Raw genomic sequence first — 21,326 nt, 5'->3', positions numbered from 1 at the left:
ATCGAGCTTTAAGGTAAGATATATAAACATTGTGTAATCATGAGATATAGAATGAGGAGACAAATTAAGTTATGTTAGCCCTAAGATCATTGAAAAGTGTCATTTACAAACTTGTAAATTTAAGAAACACTATTTAGTGCAACTGGCCATGGGGGAAAAAAGAAGGGTGACAACCAAAATAGATGACTACCCTGTTGAAATAGCAGATCAAAAAATTAATGTAAATATGAATGTCTTACATTTGGAGTCTTATGATGTTTTAATTGAAATGGATTGGTTGGAAAAACATTGATCGTTAGTGAACTATAAGGACAAAACCGTTAGTTACCACAATAAAGAAGGTGTAAGACAGGAAATTTAAGGGGTCAAAAGACCAATAAAACTATGACCAATTACCACCTCCCAGTTAGGTAAATGCAATAGGAAGGGATGTCCAATTTATGTAGTGTAAGTGGCTTTTACTAATTCTTAAAATAAGACAACCTCTTCAGAAAGCTTAACAATCATTCTATATTTTTCTAATGTGTTTCCGGAAGAAATTCCATGGCTACCTCCTAAGAGATATATTAATTTCACCACAGAATTAATTCTAGGGGTTGCACCTGTGTCAAAAAATCCTTACCGAATGAGTATTCCTGAATTAACTGAGCTTAAAATGAAATGGCAAGAATTACTCAACAAGGGCTACATCTACCCAAGTGTGTCCCCGTGGGGAGCGCCTATCTTGTTTGTCAGGAAAAAAGATGGTACTTTGAGACTATTCATTGATTACTGAAAACTTAACAAGTTGAAAATTAAGAATAAGTATCCCTTGCCCAAAATCGACGATTTATTCGATCTGATCAAAGGCGCTATGGTATTTTCTAAGATATATTTGTGGTTGAGGTACCATCAGATAAGGGTGAGGGAGGAGGACATTCCTAAAACCATTTTTTAGACCCATTATTGCCATTACGAATTTTTGGTTTAGCCCTTTGGCCTTACCAACACTCTAGCAACATTTATGAGTCTTATGAACATTTTTTTCATCCCTATATTGATAAGTTTATCATAATATTTATTGATGGCATTCTTATATACTCAAAGAATTTAGAGGAACACAAAAAGAATTTGAAAATAGTTTAGCAAACATTACGGGAACATCAATTGTATGTTGAATATAGTAAGTGTGATTTCTACAAAGATCATATTCAATATTTAGGACATATCATCTCTGCAGAATGGATAGAGATTGATATGGAGAAAATAAAAACTATTATGGAATGGCCTATTCCCATCAATTTTGTTGACATCTGATATTTCATGGGTTTAGCAGGACATTACTGCCATTTTATTGAAGGTTTCTCCGGAATAGCTTACCCTATTACGTCCTTGCAAAGGAAAGGAAAATATTTCAAGTGGATTATTAATTGTCAATGTAGTTTTTAGTTACTAAAATATTTATTAACCACAGCTCCAGTGTTAAAAATAGCAGACCCTAATAAGGAGTTCATTGTTTGCATTGACGCATGTCAAGAAGGAGTGGATGGGGTACTGATGCAAGAAGTTAAAGTTATTGCATATGACTCCTAGAAAATAAAGGTACATGAGCAAAGATATTTTGCTTATGACTTAGAATTAACCGTAGTTGTACATGATGTAAATGTGTGGAGACATTATTTTCTGGGAAATTCATTTCTGTTAATGACTGAACATAGCAACCTAACTAGTTTCTTTAAAAAAAATAAGCTTAATGCATGACAAGGTAGGTGGAACACCTTTTTGAGTTAATTTGATTTTGAAAGTTGCATCACATATATGAAATCTTGTACATTCAAGCTGAATTTAGTTTTTCATACTTGATTAAAGAAGTTGCGGATAAAGATCCACAATATTTATTTTTATAAACCAAATAAGAAAATAGTTCATGACAAGAAACCAATTATGGCATAAATAAGGACAATTTATTGATTTTTAAAGGTAGAATATATGTTCCAAATCAGGTGGTTGTTAGATAATTAATAGTGGACGAATTTCATAAGATACCCTATGCTGCCCATCGCGGGTATAAAAAATGGTTCTCTGCTCTTAAGATTTTTTTTTTTGGCCTGGAATGAGGAGAGCTATCACGGAATACTTGGCCAAATGTTTGTAGTGCCAGCAAGTTAAGGTTAAACACCAACATGAAACTAGATTTCTTCACCCGCTACCCATTCTAGAATGGAAATGGGAGGTAATTTCTCTAGATTTTATCACTGGTTTTCCTAAAACTAAGAGGAAGAATGATTCAATCATGGTTGTAGTAGAGAAGTTGAGTAAAGTATCCCATTTTATCCATGTCCAATCAACATACAAAACTGTACAAATTTAAAACATATTTATGTTCAATTTTTTTAGATTGTATGGAATTCCCAAAGTTATGATTTCTGACATAGATGTGAAATTCACATCATCCTTTCGGAAAATGCTTTTTATCAATGTGGGAACTAAAGTTCAGTTAAACATTGCATATCATTTGCAAATTGACAGACAAACAGAGAGAGTGAACCAAGTGTTGGAAGATATGTTACAAATATACGTAATGTAGCAACCAAACAAATGGGAAGAGTACCTCCACTTAGTGGAATTTTCATATAATAACAGTTACCATGAGTCACTGAAAATGAGCCCCTTTTAAGTGTTATATAGAAGGAGGTGCAAAACACCCATTAACTGGAGTACCCCGAAGATAAACTAATGTTTGGGCCTAAGATGTTGGTAGATATGGATATCACTATAGAAAATGTGAGAAAATTTGAAATCCACTCAAGATAGATAGAAGATATATGCAGACAAGAAAGTGACTTTTAAGGAATTTCAGATATGGGACCATGTGTATGTTAGAGTGACACCCAAAAAGAGCACTTTAGAGTGGAAAGGATTTGTGAAGCTGGCCCCACGATACTATGGACCCTTCCAAATTTTTGAAAGGGTTGGACCTTTTGCATACCGGCCTGCATTACCCAACCTTATGTGAGTCCATAACATGTTTCACCTAAGTTTATTAAAAATATATGTACATGACTCGAGGAAAATATTTAACTAGAAAGAGGTGTGTGTAAAAGTGTTGATAAATATTTTTTATCTTTCTCTTAATAGTTGAATATGGTTATGAAATATTTGGAAGTTTTAATATTTTGCAATATTGGAATATGTAGAACCGGATGAAGAATTATTGGTAGAGCCTTTACGCATTCTCGATCAGAGAGAAACAACACTACCGAAGCGAACTATCACCAAGATTAAAGTGCAATGGATGCACTTTAAGCTGAAATAGACCACATGGGAGTATGAAATCCTAATGTGGGAATGATAGCCTGGTCTGTTCCAAGGGCACGAATAAACACCAGGGACAGTGTTTCACTCATTGGGGAATGTAATACCCCCGGGACTCCCCTGGTCCTATAAATAATTACATTTTACATTTCTTTTGTTACGAATGTAATACCCTGGGGGAATGTAATACCCATGGTCCTGTAAATAATTGCATTTTACATTTCTATTGTTACTATGTAAAACTTGGTAATTCGGTTTGGTGAACGGTGAAAGAATTTAGAGATTAAATATGTAGTTATTATTAATTACTTTGAAATGTTAGATTGGTCGAAGAAAAGATGGGAAAAGACTTGAAAAAAAAGCTTGATTTTTTAGGCAGTTACTTTCTTCCTAGGGAGATTAAAAGGAAAAATATCATATTGGAAAAACCACGAGGGGCTAAGAGACGAAGTAAGAATAAAAGAAGGAGAAATTGACATGATGTAAGAAGAAATTATACTACACTGAGGTCTTCTTGTGCTGGTGGTAACTAGTGGAGACCCTTGTAAAGGAAGAAATTTTGGACTAGAGTGGTGGTCTTGAGGTCCTAGAATAATTGATGTCTGAGGATTCTCTGGAAAGAAAGAGGTTCATGGGGAGGCTTGGACGTTATTTCTAGTCTCATAGGTTGGGTGGATAAAATAAGTCCCTCATGGTCTTATCTTTTGATAGAGATAATTGGACAAATAAGCATAGTGTTAATAGAACTACACTTAATTTGATTTAGTGGATTTTTACTTAGAAATAATAGTTTGTTGTTGATTTTCTTATCGGGAATGATTAACAAAGTAAATAGAGATTGTGGAAAGAAAATATCTGAAAGATCTCTCCTTATATTGTATATAAATTCTTACCATTGTTATGCATGACATAAATCTCTTTGGGTAGTGGTCTATCAAATTAATATTTTCTATGTAGACTATCTTGTCAAAATTTGTAGGGAAAAGAAAAGCAAGAGTCGAACCTAACCAATTACTAACAGGAGATTGTGACGTCCTCTACAGGTAAGTAAAATAAATTTCCATAGATAGTTTGTGTGTGAGCACATGGGGTCAAATGTGTTATTTTCCAGTAAGAAAATTAAAGGTTGTACTACATAAATTTAAGTAGTGTGAACATATATAACAATACGTGAATAGGTTATTTAACCCTGCCAGCTCGAGGACCTTTGGGGAAAACAATGCTTCTTCCTCAGGATGAAATAAAAGATTTGTGGCTAATAGTCAGACCCATGTTGGTGTTGTCCGCAACCATTAACAACAAATTCCACTAACCAACATCAACTATGTTCAAATAAAAGATGACTATGAATATAGCTTGTAGCATAAACCTACAACAGATAAATTCATAGAGCTAAACAATAATGACATTTTTGGTAAACAATGGATGCTACAGTAAGCTTATTTTAGCTCAAACAATGATAGCAAGATGATATATAAATGAACTTGAATTTTAATATACAAAAAGGCCACGACACATGATTAAAATTTAATCTAATAACCTTGTCTAAGGAGTAACAAAAACAAACTATAAACATAACCATTATTGATAACTGTCAGGATTTTAAGCAATAATGTTACGAGAGGAATAAGTTACAAATAACAGTTAAGCCAAGTGGAAGAATCCCTGTATTTATTTAAATGAACAAAAGATGTTGTTTACAAAAGAGAAAATAGTCAGTACGTAGAACTTTTTGCCAAACATTGACGAAAAGAACTCTTAAATTTTTTTGAAACTCAGGAATTCGATACAAAATTATAGAGACAAATTCAACCCTATTTTCAAGAAAAAACGAGATTAGCAGGACAACCCTAGCTCGTGACTTCAGATAACTGGAGTTGTTAAGAATCAATAAAAACCTAATACAATAGAAACCATTTTAAAAGAAGCCTCAGAACCCTGAGGATTGAGTCTAGAAGCCATGAGGATAAACTCAGAGAATAATAACGAACCCCAATTCTCGTACCTCTAAGAAAACAAAACAATCATGAGATATATAGCCAAGATAAACCTGCAAAAGTCAGCCATGTTTCACATGCAAAGATACCTGAGGACTGGAATTGAACTATAGCAGTTTGAAGACACCATTACCTTGATCAATTGCAGAAATACCGGTCACAAATGAAAACCTTGGCAAGAGGGTTTTCCCAAAACCTCAGTAGAAAATTGAATAAAAACAATATAGATTAATTCCCTTACCTGCAAATGTGAGGATGGTCCCATGCTCTCGAACCAAACATTCATGAGCCAAATTGCAACCCTCCATGGCACTTGGGTGTGTCAGTAGAAAGAATATCGCTGTAACAAAGGATCTAACAATGAAAATAGCACCATGAAGACATTGGGTAATTGAAACAGTGAATCTTAACTAACCTGAAGGACAGTGATCAGAGCTGAAGACGAGAAGACTGTGGCATAGTAGTTGCAGAGGAAAAACATCGAGAGTCAGAATGGTAGTGTCGATGAGGTACTAGGGAAAGGGACAGTAACCATGAACTACCCTTCTACAACCTAATCCGTTCAATGAAAATCCTAGCTCGTGATTGGTGTAGATTAACGCACTTCCAAAGTACCAATCGCCTCGTTTTCGATGAAATACTATCCCTAGAGAGTTCTTGACTCTTCTAAGGTGAACTATTGATAGAGGACAAGAAACTTGGGATACCATATCATAGGTTATACCACGTAGGGTTATATTTAATTATAGTGCAAACCATAATATAGTCACGTGTATTAAGAGTGGGACCATATAAATAATCAACACGTCAATCAATGTTAATTAGACAATTATGTAAGTTATAACTCCATTTGGTATCCCATTATGAATCATCGATTCCCATGTATAGGTAAACAATTCTTTTCTTATATAGGTAAATTATATAATTTTTTAACAAAGACTTTTACATTACTAGCATTTGCACCAGATGTTGCAAAGGAAACCCTGTAAGGCATAAAGTGCAGAAATCCATTATCCATGTAGTGTGTGCATTACGTCAATGACCTAAATATCAACATATCTATTCACTTTTTCTAAATGTTGTAAACAACAAGAATTATAGAAATATTCTTAAATGTGTACCAATATTTATAGGCACAGTCCCTATACCTTAAGATTTTTGATTGCAGCTCCAGCTTTGGAAGTCTTGAGATTTACCAAAGCTTCAATTCTTTCTTCTTCTCGCTGATATCTGAAATTTACAGACAACTTCAATGCTTGCAGATTTTGTTGTGAAAATTATAGATAAAACTTGTTAGCAATCTATTAATTTAGAAAAAGCTTTGTCAGAGATAAAGGTCTTATCATAAATAAATGTGTTTATGAATATATAGCATTGTAGGCTAGAGCTCATTTCAACTTTAAAAACTCGAAATTGAAACCAGAAAAAAAGAGGAGAAAACATAAATGAAATTTCACAGAATTGTAATACGATTTTTTAAATGCATTAACACTAAGCTAATGATATGTTCTTTAAAAATGTGACCATGAAAATCGTTCTCTATTAACGCAAGCAAGAAATATTTAATTACCACTGTAAATTGCTTCGACATTTGTTGTGGTCTTTAACACTACATCTAACTGGTAAAGTTTATGTTCAAAATTTATCCATGTAGTGTGTGCATTACGTCAATGACCTAAATATCAACATATCTATTCACTTTTTCTAAATGTTGTAAACAACCAGAATTATAGAAATATTCTTGAATGTGTCCCAATATTTATAGGCACACTCGATGTACCTTAAGATTTTTGGTTGCAGCTTCAGCTTTGGAAGTCTTGAGATTTACCAAAGCTTCAATTCTTGCTTCTTCTCATTGATATCTGAAATTTACAGACAACTTGAATGCTCACAGATTTTGTTGTGAAAATTATAGATAACAAATGTTAGCAATCTATTAATTTAGAAAAATCTTTGTCAAAGATAAAGGTCTTATCGTAAATAAACGTGTTTATGAATACATAGCATTGTAGGCTAGAGCTCATTTCAACTCTAAAAACTGGAAATTGAAACCAGAAAAAAAAAGGAGAAAACATAAAGGAAATTTCACAGAATTGTAATACGATCTTTTAAATGCATTAACACTAAGCTAATGATATGTTATTTAAAAATGGTCTAACTTACAAAGGAAATGGCCTTTTTCACAATGTTTTTTCGGGTTAATTTTAATCAAAATTTAACAGATTTTTTAAAGTTTGAGTTTAAATTGTTTAATCTGCATAATTCCAGTGCCCCATGGATTTTTAGGGTGCTAAATCGATTTATGCATTCAAAAATGTAGTTTAAAAAAAAAAAATCGTGAATTTGTATTGCCAGATTTTGGTGAATTCCTGTGAAAAAGACTATTTCGTCTATAAGTTAAACTACACCAAAAACAAAATGTAGCGAAAATCTCCAAAACATAACCCTTGTTCTTCCTAATCCATCTAAACACATCATCGTTTCCTTGCAGGAGAGTCCATTTATTTTAATGTAGCACATAATAAAGCATTATAAGTTATAACCATGAGCGAAATTTACTGACCTATCATCGCTGATACATATATTAAGGAAGTTGATTTACTTTGCAATGACTTTACAATCTAATAGATCGTAGACTTCCATTGTTAATAGATGCCTTAGGGTTTTGGGTAGTGAATCTGTTTCTTTTTACATCGGAGGAAAATGAGCTCTTAGCTTATCAAAAAAAAATTTAGATCAAGACCAAAAAGGTTGTTAGACATCTAAAGAAAGTGAACTCTTAGACTATCAAAAACATTTTTAGATCAATATCAAAAAGTTGTTTCAATCTAAATAGTATAAGCAAAAAATCTTATATCATATACTGTTATTGCCAATGCCACAACAATAAAGTCATATGATTTCAAATAAACTCTAACCTTAATCACATACATTAACCAAATACTACCACTTATTGCAATTTTAGTACACCTAAATTTAGCAAACCATATACTGATCATTCCCAAATTAAACATAAATTGTAGACAACACATAGGATACTTGTCCGGAGACTTGGGACACCATTTTCTACTTACTAGTTCCTTTTCCAATCTAAATCTACACTATACTGAGTTTTTCCAAAGCATATGATGATCTATTCCCAAATTAAACATAAAACTTATAAACAACGAAGGTAAGTGGAATTGCAACTTCTGGTGCTTTAAAAAAATTCTTAGTAGATTATGTAGGGGATTTCAAATCAATGTAGACATGTTTCCAAGAAAACATGAACATAATCCATTATGAAAGGGATAGAGGAGATTTTATGCTTGTAACAACAAGATAAAATATCTTAGTCTAGGCCACAAGATACACAATAAATAAGTCATATCAAATAGATTACAATCTAGTTTTGACATGTTTTACACCAAGTGAGATGCCTTTTAATGCAACCACCCTATACAATGATAATGCTAAGAACATATAACTAATTTGAATAGTCATTACTGTCCTGTGCAATGCAAGGCCAAGTTTTTAGTTGGATTCATCCCCACTGGTGATATGGCCTTTTAAAGGTATTTATGAATCAAGGCTCGTTGGCCTTGAGAGTTGGCACCATTTTGTGTAATGAAAATTAATTAGTGCTGATCCTTCCACAATCAATAAAAGAATATCACAAATCCTCTCTTAAAAAAAACAGAGTGCAGTCACTTCTCATGTTACACAAATGTATTTACAATTGCGTGGCCTTTGACCTCTCAAGCCATAGTGACAATATGGCAAGGAGTTACTTTTGAGCCACTTCAAAATAAAGATTTATCCCATAAGTTATGTTGTGATATTGGAATCTAGAAGCCCTCTCTCATAAGTTCTCCATGTATCCAATTATTCCGTTTACAAGTATTCCATGTACTCAATTATCCCCTTTTTTTGTCAAAATAACTTACAGTACATTGTAGCATTGCAGCCACTCTTAGTAGATTAGATAATTTGCAATACTCTTAGCTGGATAATGAAAACCTAATAACTTAGGGCCCACTAAAGACCATAAATGCCTACAATACTACATGCTTTGCACCAAATTTAACATCTGAATATTAATTTCCCAAGCACTCACATACCCTATATTAAAAGCTTGTAATTTCATAGATTGTGATGATATAAAATCTATAAGTAATTAGCAGAGACCTCCAAATTGACCAAAAGAATAAGGGTGCCTAGTAATCATGCAGTTGTGTTTAAGCGCTGACCTTCTCGGCCTGGAATATCTACTTTATTTCAATTGGACCATCCAGTCCTACTTGATATTTGTGTAAACATATGTGATAACATAAACTTGAGTTGCTCTGGAGTGTATCACATATGCTTTCTTTCACTGGCAGAATGATCAAGCAATATGCTGAAATTTTCAATGTAGTTCATGTAAGAAGGAATTACAGCTTGCTCAATTTTCGTAAAGGTGCCCTCTCTAAGCTCTTCAGAAAAGATCAACCGATTCTTGTGCTCTTCATATAACATCTCAAATGCGGAATTGAATGAGTGGATTATCTTATTAAACAAATCCCTGGTTCCTCCTTTTCCACCACTGGATACAGCCAGTCCATCTCTGTTCAAAAGCTTCACCAGGGGAACCCATACTTCCCTTTCATAACCCAAAACATGTTGGTTAACCAATATATTCCTCTGCTTTAGCTATGCCTCACCCAACAGATTCCCTAGTTTGTTGTCTCTGGATCTCTTAAATATATACCAATAATTATTCATGAGGAATATATGTGTCAATCCAAATGCATTGTATCCAATGGCTCCGGTCTCCAAACTCAGCTCCAAAGAATCCATCACATGAATAACAACCTTTGCAAGGCTTCTGTTGCTCTCCATTCCCCAAACCATTGCCATAACCTCCTCATATTCAATCAACATAAACTTGATATAATTCACAACGTAGCTTGTAAGCTTTGGGGGACTCCCATTAACAAACAACACTGAATCCTCCTCTACCTATTTCCCAAAGTCCCACAGAACTTGACAAGCACTGTGCACCAAGTGCTTCTCCATTTCGCTCAACCAAATCCTGATATCTAGGCATCTAGGCCCTTCAAAAACCACAATGAAGTCCTCCTTCAATCTCTCCAATCCTTCAACCATGTCCAACAACTTGAATAGCTTCTGAGGTTCTCTCTGGCTCAGGGCAACGACCACTCCAAACTCTCCCAGTGATTTCATATTGCTTCCTAAAACCAATTTCTGAAGGAAATATGTCCACAATTCAATATCAAATGTTTGAAAAATCCTGTTGCAGAGCTTCCTCTCAGAAGAAACCAAGACCTTCACTGTCTTCCTTAACACCTCCAACCATTCTACCACATGGTCTTCTAGAGTAGTCCAATCAAGCTTATCAACATATGATGAAGAATTATATCTCAGATAATCATTTTCCATGCTCTTGAAGCTCGCTCTTATGCTCTCAATCCTAATCGAACCATAAATCTTCAAGCACTTTTTAGCTCTACCAAAGCTCTCCAATATCTCTGCAATCATTAACCGAAACAATTGGTTCAATATTTAGTCAATCTATGTTTCTTCAATAACGTAAACATGGGAGCATGGCAGATGACTCACAATGCTGACACCTTTTTAACTTTTTAGCTCTACCAAAGCTCTCCAAAATCTCTGCAATCATTAACCGAAATAATTGGTTCAACATTTAGTCATTCTATGTTTCTTCAATAACATAAACATGGGAGCATGGCAGATGACTCATAATGCTCACACCTTTCTAGAACATTGATTGAAGGGGATTTGGCTTACTTATTTGTTTCATATCTCATTGTATATTTAGCAAATTAGAACATAAATTATGGACTAAATAGGAAAATGCCCAAGGATAGACAATTATTAGAAAATGGTTGTCGGCATTCTAATCCAAAGAATTTGAAATATTCCCCAAACTCATCAACTTTAAATGTTGCAAGCATGCCAAATTCATTATCTATCTTCAGTGCTTCAGAAATGTCTCAAATATCAGCTCTAGATCATAATGATGAAGGTCAAGCAACTAAAACAGATGCTCTTTACGGAATTCCTATTAGAGTGAGAACACGTGAAAATTATCAGGAACTTTATGGCATTCCAAATGCCACTTTTAGCTCTGCCAAAGCTCTCCAAAATCTGTGCAATCATTAACCGAAATAATTGGTTCAACATTTAGCCATTCTATGTTTCGTCAATAACATAAACATGGGAGCATGGCAGATGACTCACAATGCTCACACCTTTTTAGAATACCTTTTAGCTATGCCAAAGCTCTCCAAAATCTCTGCAATCATTAACTGAAACAATTGGTTCAACGTTTAGTTATTCTATGTTTCTTCAATAACATAAACATGGGAGCATGGTAGATGACTCACAATGCTCACACCTTTTTAGAACATTGGTTGAAGGGGATTTGTCTTACTTATTTGTTTTATATTTCATTTTATATTTAGCAAATTAGAACATAAATTATGGACTAAACAGGAAAATGCCCAGGGACAGATAGTTCTTAGAAAATGGTTGTCGGCATTCTAATCCAAAGAGTTCGAGAGAATCCCCAAACTCATCAACTTTAAATGTTGCAAGCATACCAAATTCATTATCTGTCTTCAGTGCTTCAGAAATGTCTCAAATATCAGCTTTAGATCATAATGATGAAGCTCAAGCAACTAAAACAGATGCTCTTTCCGGACTTGCTATTAGTGTGAGAACATGTGAAAATTGTCAGGAACATTATGGCATTCCAGATGCCACTAGAAGTGATGTTTGTTTCCAACACCTGCCAGAAGGTCAAAAAAATTTGTCCATGTTAACTACAAAATAAAAGATAGAAGAAACTCATGATGACCCTATTCAACAAGAACTAAAGAAGAATATAGATATGGGGATTTGTTAAATATTTCAATGGGAAAGGAGAAATATAACATGGAGGAAATGTGAAATAATAAACCAAACCAATCATTAGAAAGGAATATAACCTGCCACACATCCGTTGTTGAGTATCAAAACAACTCTAATGAACTCAATGTTGATGAAACTCAAATTTCCTTTATAGTAAAAAGAAATCAGCTACAGAAAGGTATTGCTATACCGAGTTTTGCCAAACCATATGATGATTTATTCCCAAATTAAACATAAAATTTATAAACAACGAAGGTAAATGGAATTGCAACATCTGGTGCTTTAAAAAAATTCTTAGTAGATTATGTAGGGGATTTCAAATCAATGTAGATATGTTTCTAAGAAAACATGAACATAATCCATTATGGAAGGGATAGAGGAGATTCTATGATTGTAACAACAAGATAAAACATCTTACTCTAGGCCACAAGATACACAATAAATAAGTCATATCAAACAGATTACAATCTAATTTTGACGTCTTTTACACCAAGTGAGATGAATTTTAATGTAACCACCCTATACAATGATAACGTTGAGAACATATAACTAATTTTAATAGTCATTATTGTCCTGTGCAATGCAAGGCCAAGTTTTTAGTTGGATTCATCCCCACTGGTGGTATGGCCTTTTAAAGGTATTTATGAATCAAGGCTCATTGGCCTTGAGAGTTGGTACCATTTTGTGTAATGAAAATTAATCAGTGTTGATCCTTCCACAGTCGATAAACGAATATCACAAATCCTCTCTTAAAAAAAACAGAGTGCAATGACTTCTCATGTTACACAAATGTATTTACAATTGCGTGGCCCTTGACCTCTCAAGCCATAGTGAGAATATGACAAGGAGTTACTTTTGAGCAACTTCAAAATAAAGATTTAGCCCATAAGTTATGATGTGATATTGGAATCTGGAAGCCCTCTCTCATAAGTTCTCCATGTATCCAGTTATCCCATTTACAACTATTCGATGTACTCAATTAACCGTTGTTTTTTGTCAAAATAACTTACAGTACATTGTAGCATGGCAACCACTCTTAGCAAATTGGATAATTTGTAATAATCTTAGCTGGATAATCAAAACCTAATAACTTAGGGCCCACTAAAGACCATAAATTCCTACAATACTACATGCTTTGCACCAAATGTAATATCTGAATATTAATTTCCCAAGCACTCACATACCCTATATTAAAATCTTGTAATTTGATAGATTGTGATGATAAAAAATCTATAAGTAATTAGCGAAGACCTCCAAATTGACCAAAAAGAATAAGGGTGCCTAGTAATCATGCAGTTCTGTTTAAGCCTTGACGTTCCTGGCATGGAATATCTACTTTATTTCAGTTGGACAATCCAGTCCTACTTGATCTCTGTGTAAATATATGTGATAACATAAACTCGAGTTGTTGTGGAGTGTATCTCAAATGTTTGCTTTCACTGGCACAATGATCAAGCAATATGCTGAAATATTCAATGTATTTCCTGTAAGCAGTAATTATAGCTTGCTAAATTTTCATAAAGGTTCCCTCTCAGAGCTCTTCATTAGAGATCAACCAATTATTGTCCTCTTCATATAACTCCTCAAATGTTGAATTGAATGAGCGGATTCTCTGCTTAAACAAATCCCTGGCTCCTCCTTTTCCACCATTGGACACAACTAGTCCATCTCTGTTCTAAAGCTTCACCAGGGGAACCCATACTTCCTTTTCATAACCCAAAACATGTTGGTTAACCAATATCTTCCTCTGCTTTAGCCATGCCTCACCCAATAGATTCCCTAGTTTGTTGTCTCTGGCTCTCTTGAAGATATACCAATAATTATTCATGAGGAATATCTGTGACAATCTAGATGCATTGTATCTCATGTCTCTGGTCTCCAAACTCAGCTCCAAAGAATCCATCACATGACTAACAACCTCTGCAAGGCTTGTTTTGTTCTCCATTCCCCATACCATTGCCATAACCTCGTCAGATTCAGTGAACATAAACTTGAGATAATTCATAATGTAGCCTGTAAGCTTTGGTGGACTCCCATCAACAAACAACCCTGAATCCTCCTCTACATGTTTCCCAAAGTCCCACAGAACTTGACAAGCACTGTGCACCAAGCGCTGCTCTATTTCGATCAACCGAAGCCTAATCTCCTAGCATCTGGGCCCTTCAAAAACCACCTTGATGTCCTCCTTCAATCTCTCCAGTCCTTCAACCATGTCCAACAACTTGAACAGCTTCTGAGGCTCTCTCTGGCTTAGGACAACGGCCTCTCCAAACTCTATTAGTGCTTTCATACTGCTTCCTAAAACCAATTTCTGAAAGAAATCTATCCAGAATTCAATATCAAATGTCTGAAACATCCTGTTGCAGAGCTTCCTCTTAGAAGAAACCAAGACCTTCACTGTCTTCCTTAACACCTCCAACCATTCTGCCACATGGTCTTCTAGAGCAGTCCACTCAAGCTTATCAATAGATCATGAAGAATTATATCTCAGATAATCAGTTTCCATGCTCTTGAAGCTCACTCTCATGCTCTCATCCTAATCGAACCATAAATCTATAAGCACTTTTTAGCTCTGCCAAAGCTCCCCAAAATCTCTGCAATCATTAACCGAAACAATTTGTTCAACATTTAGGCATTCTATGTTTCTTCAATAAGATAAACATGGGAGCATGGCAGATGACTCGCAATGCTCACACCTTTTTAAAACACTTTTTAGCTCTGCCAAAGCTCTCCAAAATCTTTGCAATAATTAACTGAAATAATTGGTTCAACATTTAGTCATTCTATGTTTCTTCAATAACATAAACATGGGAGCATGGCAGATGACTCACAATTCTCACACCTTTTTAGAACATTGATTGAAGTGGATTTGGCTTACTTATTTGCTTTATATTTCATTGTATATTTAGCAAATTAGAACATAAATTATGGACTAAACAGGGAAAATGCCCAGGGACAGACAATTCTTAGAAAATGGTTGTCAGCATTCTAATCCAAAGAATTGGAAAGCATCCCCAAACTCGTCAACTTTAAATGTTGCAAGCATGCCAAATTCATTATCTATCTTCAGCGCTTCAGAAATGTCTCAAATATCAACTCTAGATCATAATGATGAAGGTCAAGAAACTAAAACAGATGCTCTTTCCAGACTTCCTGTTAGTGTGAGAACACGTGAAAATTGTCAGGAACTTTATGGCATTCTAGATGCCACTTTTAGCTCTGCCAAATCTCTCCAAAATCTCTGCAATCATTAACTAAAACAATTGGTTCAACATTTAGTCATTCTATGTTTCTTCAATAACATAAACATGGGAGCATGGTAGATGACTCACAATTCTCACACCTTTTTAGAACACTTTTTAGCTCTGCCCAAGCTCTCCAAAATCTCTACAGTCATTAACTGAAACAATTGGTTCAACATTTAGTCATTTTATGTTTTTCAATAACATAGACATGGGAGCATGGCAGATGACTCACAATGCTCACACCTTTATAGAACATTGATTGAAGGGGATTTGGCTTACAATTTTGTTTTATATTTCATTGTATATTTAGCAAATTAGAACATAAATTATGGATTAAACAGGAAAATGCCTAGGGACAGACAATTCTTAGAAAATGGTTGTTGGCATTCTAATCCAAAGAATTGGAAAGAATCCCCAAACTCATCAACTTTAAATGTTGCAAGCATGCCAAATTCATTATTTGTCTTCAGTGCTTCAGAAATGTCTCAAATATTAGCTCTAGATCATAATGATGAAGGTCAAGAAACTAAAACATATTCTCCTTTTAGACTTCCTATTAGTGTGAGAACATGTGAAAATTTTCAGGAACTTTATGGCATTCCAGATGCCACTAGAAGTGATGTTTGTGTCCAACACCTGCCAGAAGGTCAAAAAATTTTGTCCACATTACCTACAAAAATAAAGATAGAAGAAACTCGCGATGACCCTATTCAATAAGAACTAAAGAACAATATAGATATGGGGATTTCTTAAATATTTCAATGGGAAAGGACAAATATAACATGGAGGAAATGTGAAATAATAAATCAAACCAATCATCAGAAAGGAATATAACCTGGCATACATCCGTTGCTGAGTATCAGAACAACTCTAATGAACTCAATGTTGATGAAACTCATATTTCCTTTATAGTAAAAAGCAATCAGCTACAGAAAGGTGTTTTGGTTCCTCCATCTTTTGAAGTTAGTTCTAATACATTCAATAATTCAGACAAAAGCCTGAAAAAAAATTCAATGAGCAGTGCTCTTTATATGTTTCTCCAATACAAAATTTTCATTCCCTGTTCAACAAAGGCAGTGAAACGATCCCTAAGCCTATGTTGAGGGCCCTAAAATCGGGTCAACAACAAGGGGGATACCCACCCAGTCCAGAACCTGGTTGGCATCTCCTTGCCCGTTTGGTGTAGCGGGTCCGACTGGGGATAATGGGACCAGCTTCCCAATCTAAAGGATGTGTGTGTGTGTAGATTTTGATGATGCTAATCTAGAGGTAATTTTAAGCTAATTTAATTCTAAACTCTAAACTGACTCTATACTACTGTAATCTAACAAAAACAACGCATCTAATCTATACTAACCCGGGGTAGAATTCTTTCATCATGCGATCTAAAAAGATTTCATACAATAACTGGTAATAAAGATCATTCAGCTATCATAAGAATATAAATCAATTAAGATAAACCATTCTTCATAAGAAGTTAGGCAAAACAGTTGTGAACAGCATATCACATAATAAGTTATTCATATGTCAAGCACAAACAAATGACTCCACCGTACAAAAGTGCCAAATGGTAACCCACACATTCGTACATTAACATATAAACAACTCAGCTGTATATCACTCTAAGAATATAAGCAGAAATTAATCAAGAGATAAAAGTACCATTTATGACTGATTTCACTAACAAACTTCAAGCAATAACGATTTATCTCTACTTACTTCTAACATCTACTAAGAGTACAGAAGTGCAACATCAGTAGCAGACATTAAAATGCAAACATAAATAAATCTCGAGACATCCATTCATCAAAAACCCCCTCCGAGGGTGCAAAAGTGCATGTTCCGAGGACACGTTTTTTGACAAATTTCCGGACCCTTCTCCAAATGCCATGAGAATGGTTAAATACTACTAACTAACTAATCTTAATTACACAAATTTAGGAAACGGCTTCAAATGACCGCCCTTTTACTAAAACAAATTTATTTCTAAAAATTGAATCTAATTTCTAACCATTTCTGTATCTGCTCCTTAGTGCTGTAAGCAATGCAAGGTTCGCCTGCAAAGAGTCGGCTGGTTGTCTTTTTCTTCTGTTCGAGTGATAAAAGTAGATATAACAAAAGTTGGCACCTCTTTCTGACAAACTAGAAGATATTTTTGAAAATCTTCCTCCGGCTGGGTGTATTTGCTGTGTGTATACTTAGTATAACCCAGATTTCTTTCAAACTGATTGTGCTGTTGCTATTTCAGTTTTCGGCCATGCGAATGACTCAATGAGTTAGGGATTTCGTTGCCTGAACAATCTTCCGTATTGAAAATTGCTTTCGTTCTTTGTTCCAAGCTTTTCTGGAGCGTCCTCCCTCTTTAGGGTTTTTCTTTTTGCTTTACCCAGTCTGAGCTTCAGGATCTTTTGCAAACATGCTGCTTTTGTGCGCCTTTGACTCTGAGTCTTGGATAGTCTATTTTCATCAGTGTCTGTTGAGTGATACTCTGGAATCTGCGGCCCTGCTGCATGCGGCATCCATTTGCGAAGGCATCTCCTCTGTGTTCTTCTAGTATTGGCGCTTCCCTTTTCCTTAGATGTTTCCTGCATATAGATTTATATTAGTTGCTGCCTTACAGTTTACGCAAAGGAAAAGAGAAATGACGAAAAGATTGACATGAAAGCTTTAAGTTCTAATGAATGCATAATCATGACACTCATAATGACTTGACTCTTCGAAAAACGCAACACGATCATCTTTGGATACTCAGGCGTGCAATCATTAATTTCCCTTAAGGTGTGCGCTCAATTTTGGGTTTACAGATCATGCCGAAGAGATTTTGCGATGAGTGGTTTCTGCGATTCGCATCGCAGTAATTAATAGTCTCATTCATCGCAGATCGCAGATCGCAGTTTGTAAGATCGCAAATCGCAAGATCGCATTTTTCATTTGATCGTTGTGCGTTGTTTATGCAACGTTGCGATATGCGACGTCGCATATCGGCCGTCGGCAATTCCTTAGGTTTCCTTTTAAGGGCACCTTCAAAATATGCGATGCGATGAATTTCGCATCGCTTCTTTGCAGCGTATTTATGCGCATAGGAAAACGCTTCACTCTCTCTTTGCGATGCGATATAGCTTTTAGGGAGTTAAATACAAAAATTTTGATAAAAAATGTTTTTGGGATTTTTTGTTAAGGGTCGCCCTTTGCTTGATGTTATTGCTAATACCAAACAAAGAGGGGGGTTGTTGGTGACCACAACAGCCTGTGAATGGATTGGACCGCTGATAAGTATAATTCTTAACTTTATATAAGTATGAGTGAAAATTGTGAGATGAGTGAGAAAGGATTTTTCTCTTCTGGAATTGGAAACAATAAATCTTACCCGATATACTATATCTTCTTCAAGTTATTGAAGTTTTTTGGGTTGTTAGTTTTCAGGTCTCTATATGGCACAAGGCTACCCCTGGTGTAAAAATTGCAGACGGAAATTTGTAGGCGTCTTCAACAATACCCAGCACGAGTCTGAAGAAACATTTGGACAATGGCAATGGATTTCTCAAGGGCTTTTCTTCCTCTGGGGCGGATTCACCCTCGACTCCTGCAGATTCAGTCACGAAAACCATTTAGACGCAGCAGTCATCGTCAAATGATTCATCTTTGACCTTATTTGATCTAGATCTCATTTCTACATTCAGGAAAGCCATGGATGAAATTTCCCCCAGAGATTCGATGGAGCCCGTTTCAGAGGTCTGTCAAGGCAGCACGGGAAGTAAGAGCGGAGAAGATGAAAAGGGTACCCCAGGCAAATCTTTTAGGCTCCGATCTAGCAGCATTCAGGTGAGGGTGAATACTTTACAGCAGATAATAGATGAGAGGTCAACCAAACAACCCCCCATATCCAAAAAATCCTCTATCAAAAATGCTAAGTTGAGGGCTCCCCCGGGGGAGAAGATAAGGTGGTTCTGTATTTCACAAGCTTGAGGGGAATAAGGAAAACATTTGAGGATTGTTGCACTGTGAAATTGATTCTTTGACGTTTCACAGTTTCGGTCAATGAACGAGATATTTCCATGCATTACCCTTTTCGGCAGGAATTGGAGGATCTTTTGGGGAAGCCCATGCCGATGCTTATTGGGGGAAAATACATTGGTGGGGTTGAGGAAATTCAGCAACTACACGAAATATGACAGTTAGCTAAGTATCTTAAATGCTTCCAAGTGCAGGCTCATTCCAAACCCTGTGATGGTTGTGGTGACGTGAGGTTCATTCCTTGCCAAAACTGAGACGACAGCCGCAAGATTTTTACAGAAGAGGAAGGCCAGGGCCTTTTCATTAGTTGCCAATAGTGTAATGAAAACAGACTCATCAGGTGCCCTGTGTGCTGCTGAGGTTTTTGTGAAAACCTGAATAGGCTGCAAATATGAGAAAGAATGATGCAGAGTTACCATGTTGCCAAGGTATGGTGGTATTGAACTAGACAACAAATTATGCGAGATAAATTAGAATGGTGCCTCAGTTTTATAGAGGCCCCTTGCTACAGAAAAACTTCGATGTCCAGATGGTGCTAGAAAAATGGAGTATGAACACGGGTCAGTAAACCACAACTGTTTTGCAACTATTTCAAATATATGTGAACAGTTCCAACCACTCAACTACCTTCCCTTCCCTTGATCGAACGATTAACAATCCTCTAATCGTCTAACACATAATCTAAGGGCACACAGGATGACAAGTAGATTTTAGGGAAGTTCATTTCAGAGAGAAACGCCTTGTGACGTAACAGATAAAAAATACCAATCTCATATATCAACCAAATAAGACATTAACAAATAAAAAAAAAAACAAATTATCAATTGACAGAAATTATTTAAACAAAAAGTTCTCAAATAACAAAATGAGGCCAATCAACATATACATCGACTACATTTGCCAATGCGTTTGTGTGATTATTTTCATTATTTCGACCATCATTCATTATTAAATTTAACGAGAGATTTTATTAAAGAATCTTATTTAATAAAAAAGTTTAATTTAGCTATTACGCATTTTTTACTGGGTATATTTTTGGATAAACTTTGTTAAAAATTGGCAAGATTTATCAAAGATTCGGTTGTGTAATTTCGAAATTCGAAATGTAATTGAAATCAATAAAATAAAAACATTTAATAATTAAACAATATCCATATATATATATATATATATATCTATATATATATATATATATATATATATATATAACATCCAAAAAATATATAAAAAATGGTTTTAAAATTTATATTAAATATATACAAAAATATTTAAAAAATTATCTTAAAAGAAAAAAATAATAATTTTTTTTATATATAGTTTATCAATTTTTATTATATTTCAATGGGGGTTATCTTGAGTAGTTGGTTAAAATGGTTGTTATTTTTTGTATTTAGGTTCAAACACTTACTATCATTTTTTTTATTATTGAAAAGTATGGATAGAAGATTTCCACCTTTAATATAGTTTTGTTGAGTTAAAATGAAAAGAAGTATGATAGTGTAACAAATACTGTAAAATTTAGATTTAGTAGTGCTTTTCCTCTTCAAACCCCTTAGTGTCACAAATTCACTATAGCATTAAAAATATTGTGAAATTTAGATTTAATAATGATTTTCATCTTCAAACCCCTTTGTTTAAAATTTCGTTGTGGCACTCATCCGAATTAGTGCTTGTTCATAATCCTTATCTGTTTCTTAACACAAGTAAAGATAGAGTGATACTTTTGATTTTTGAAATGGGGATTAGTCATCTTTTTTGTTTGCCTCATCTACTAAAGGTTTTGGGTGTAGAATATAAAGAGTCATTAGAGTCCAAAAAAACAACTTACTATAGAAAAAAAACCAAAATCAAAGTTCATAAT

The 21,326-nt window shown here is 34.8% G+C and overlaps 1 protein-coding gene and 1 pseudogene across 1 annotated transcript; one reads left to right on the top strand and one right to left on the bottom strand.

Moving 5' to 3' along the window:
- Window positions 1-9,626: 9,626 nt before the first annotated feature.
- Window positions 9,627-10,811, bottom strand: LOC149182531 (exocyst complex component EXO70A1-like). Its single transcript, XM_089414585.1, has 3 exons — window positions 10,377-10,811; window positions 10,021-10,271; window positions 9,627-9,912 (listed from the first exon to the last, which is right to left on the bottom strand). Exons 1-3 carry the CDS (start codon window positions 10,809-10,811, stop codon window positions 9,627-9,629), a joined length of 972 nt encoding a protein of 323 aa, XP_089270711.1.
- A 471-nt stretch (window positions 10,812-11,282) lies between these two features.
- Window positions 11,283-19,824, top strand: LOC149182530 (uncharacterized; annotated as a pseudogene).
- The last annotated feature ends 1,502 nt before the right edge of the window (window positions 19,825-21,326 follow it).

Source organism: Pinus tabuliformis, chromosome 3_2, assembly GCF_031772625.1.
Source record: "Pinus tabuliformis cultivar Carrire ecotype Pingquan chromosome 3_2, CPIR1, whole genome shotgun sequence".
Classification (NCBI taxonomy): domain Eukaryota; kingdom Viridiplantae; phylum Streptophyta; class Pinopsida; order Pinales; family Pinaceae; genus Pinus; species Pinus tabuliformis.
This window is presented reverse-complemented; position numbering and strand designations above follow the sequence as displayed.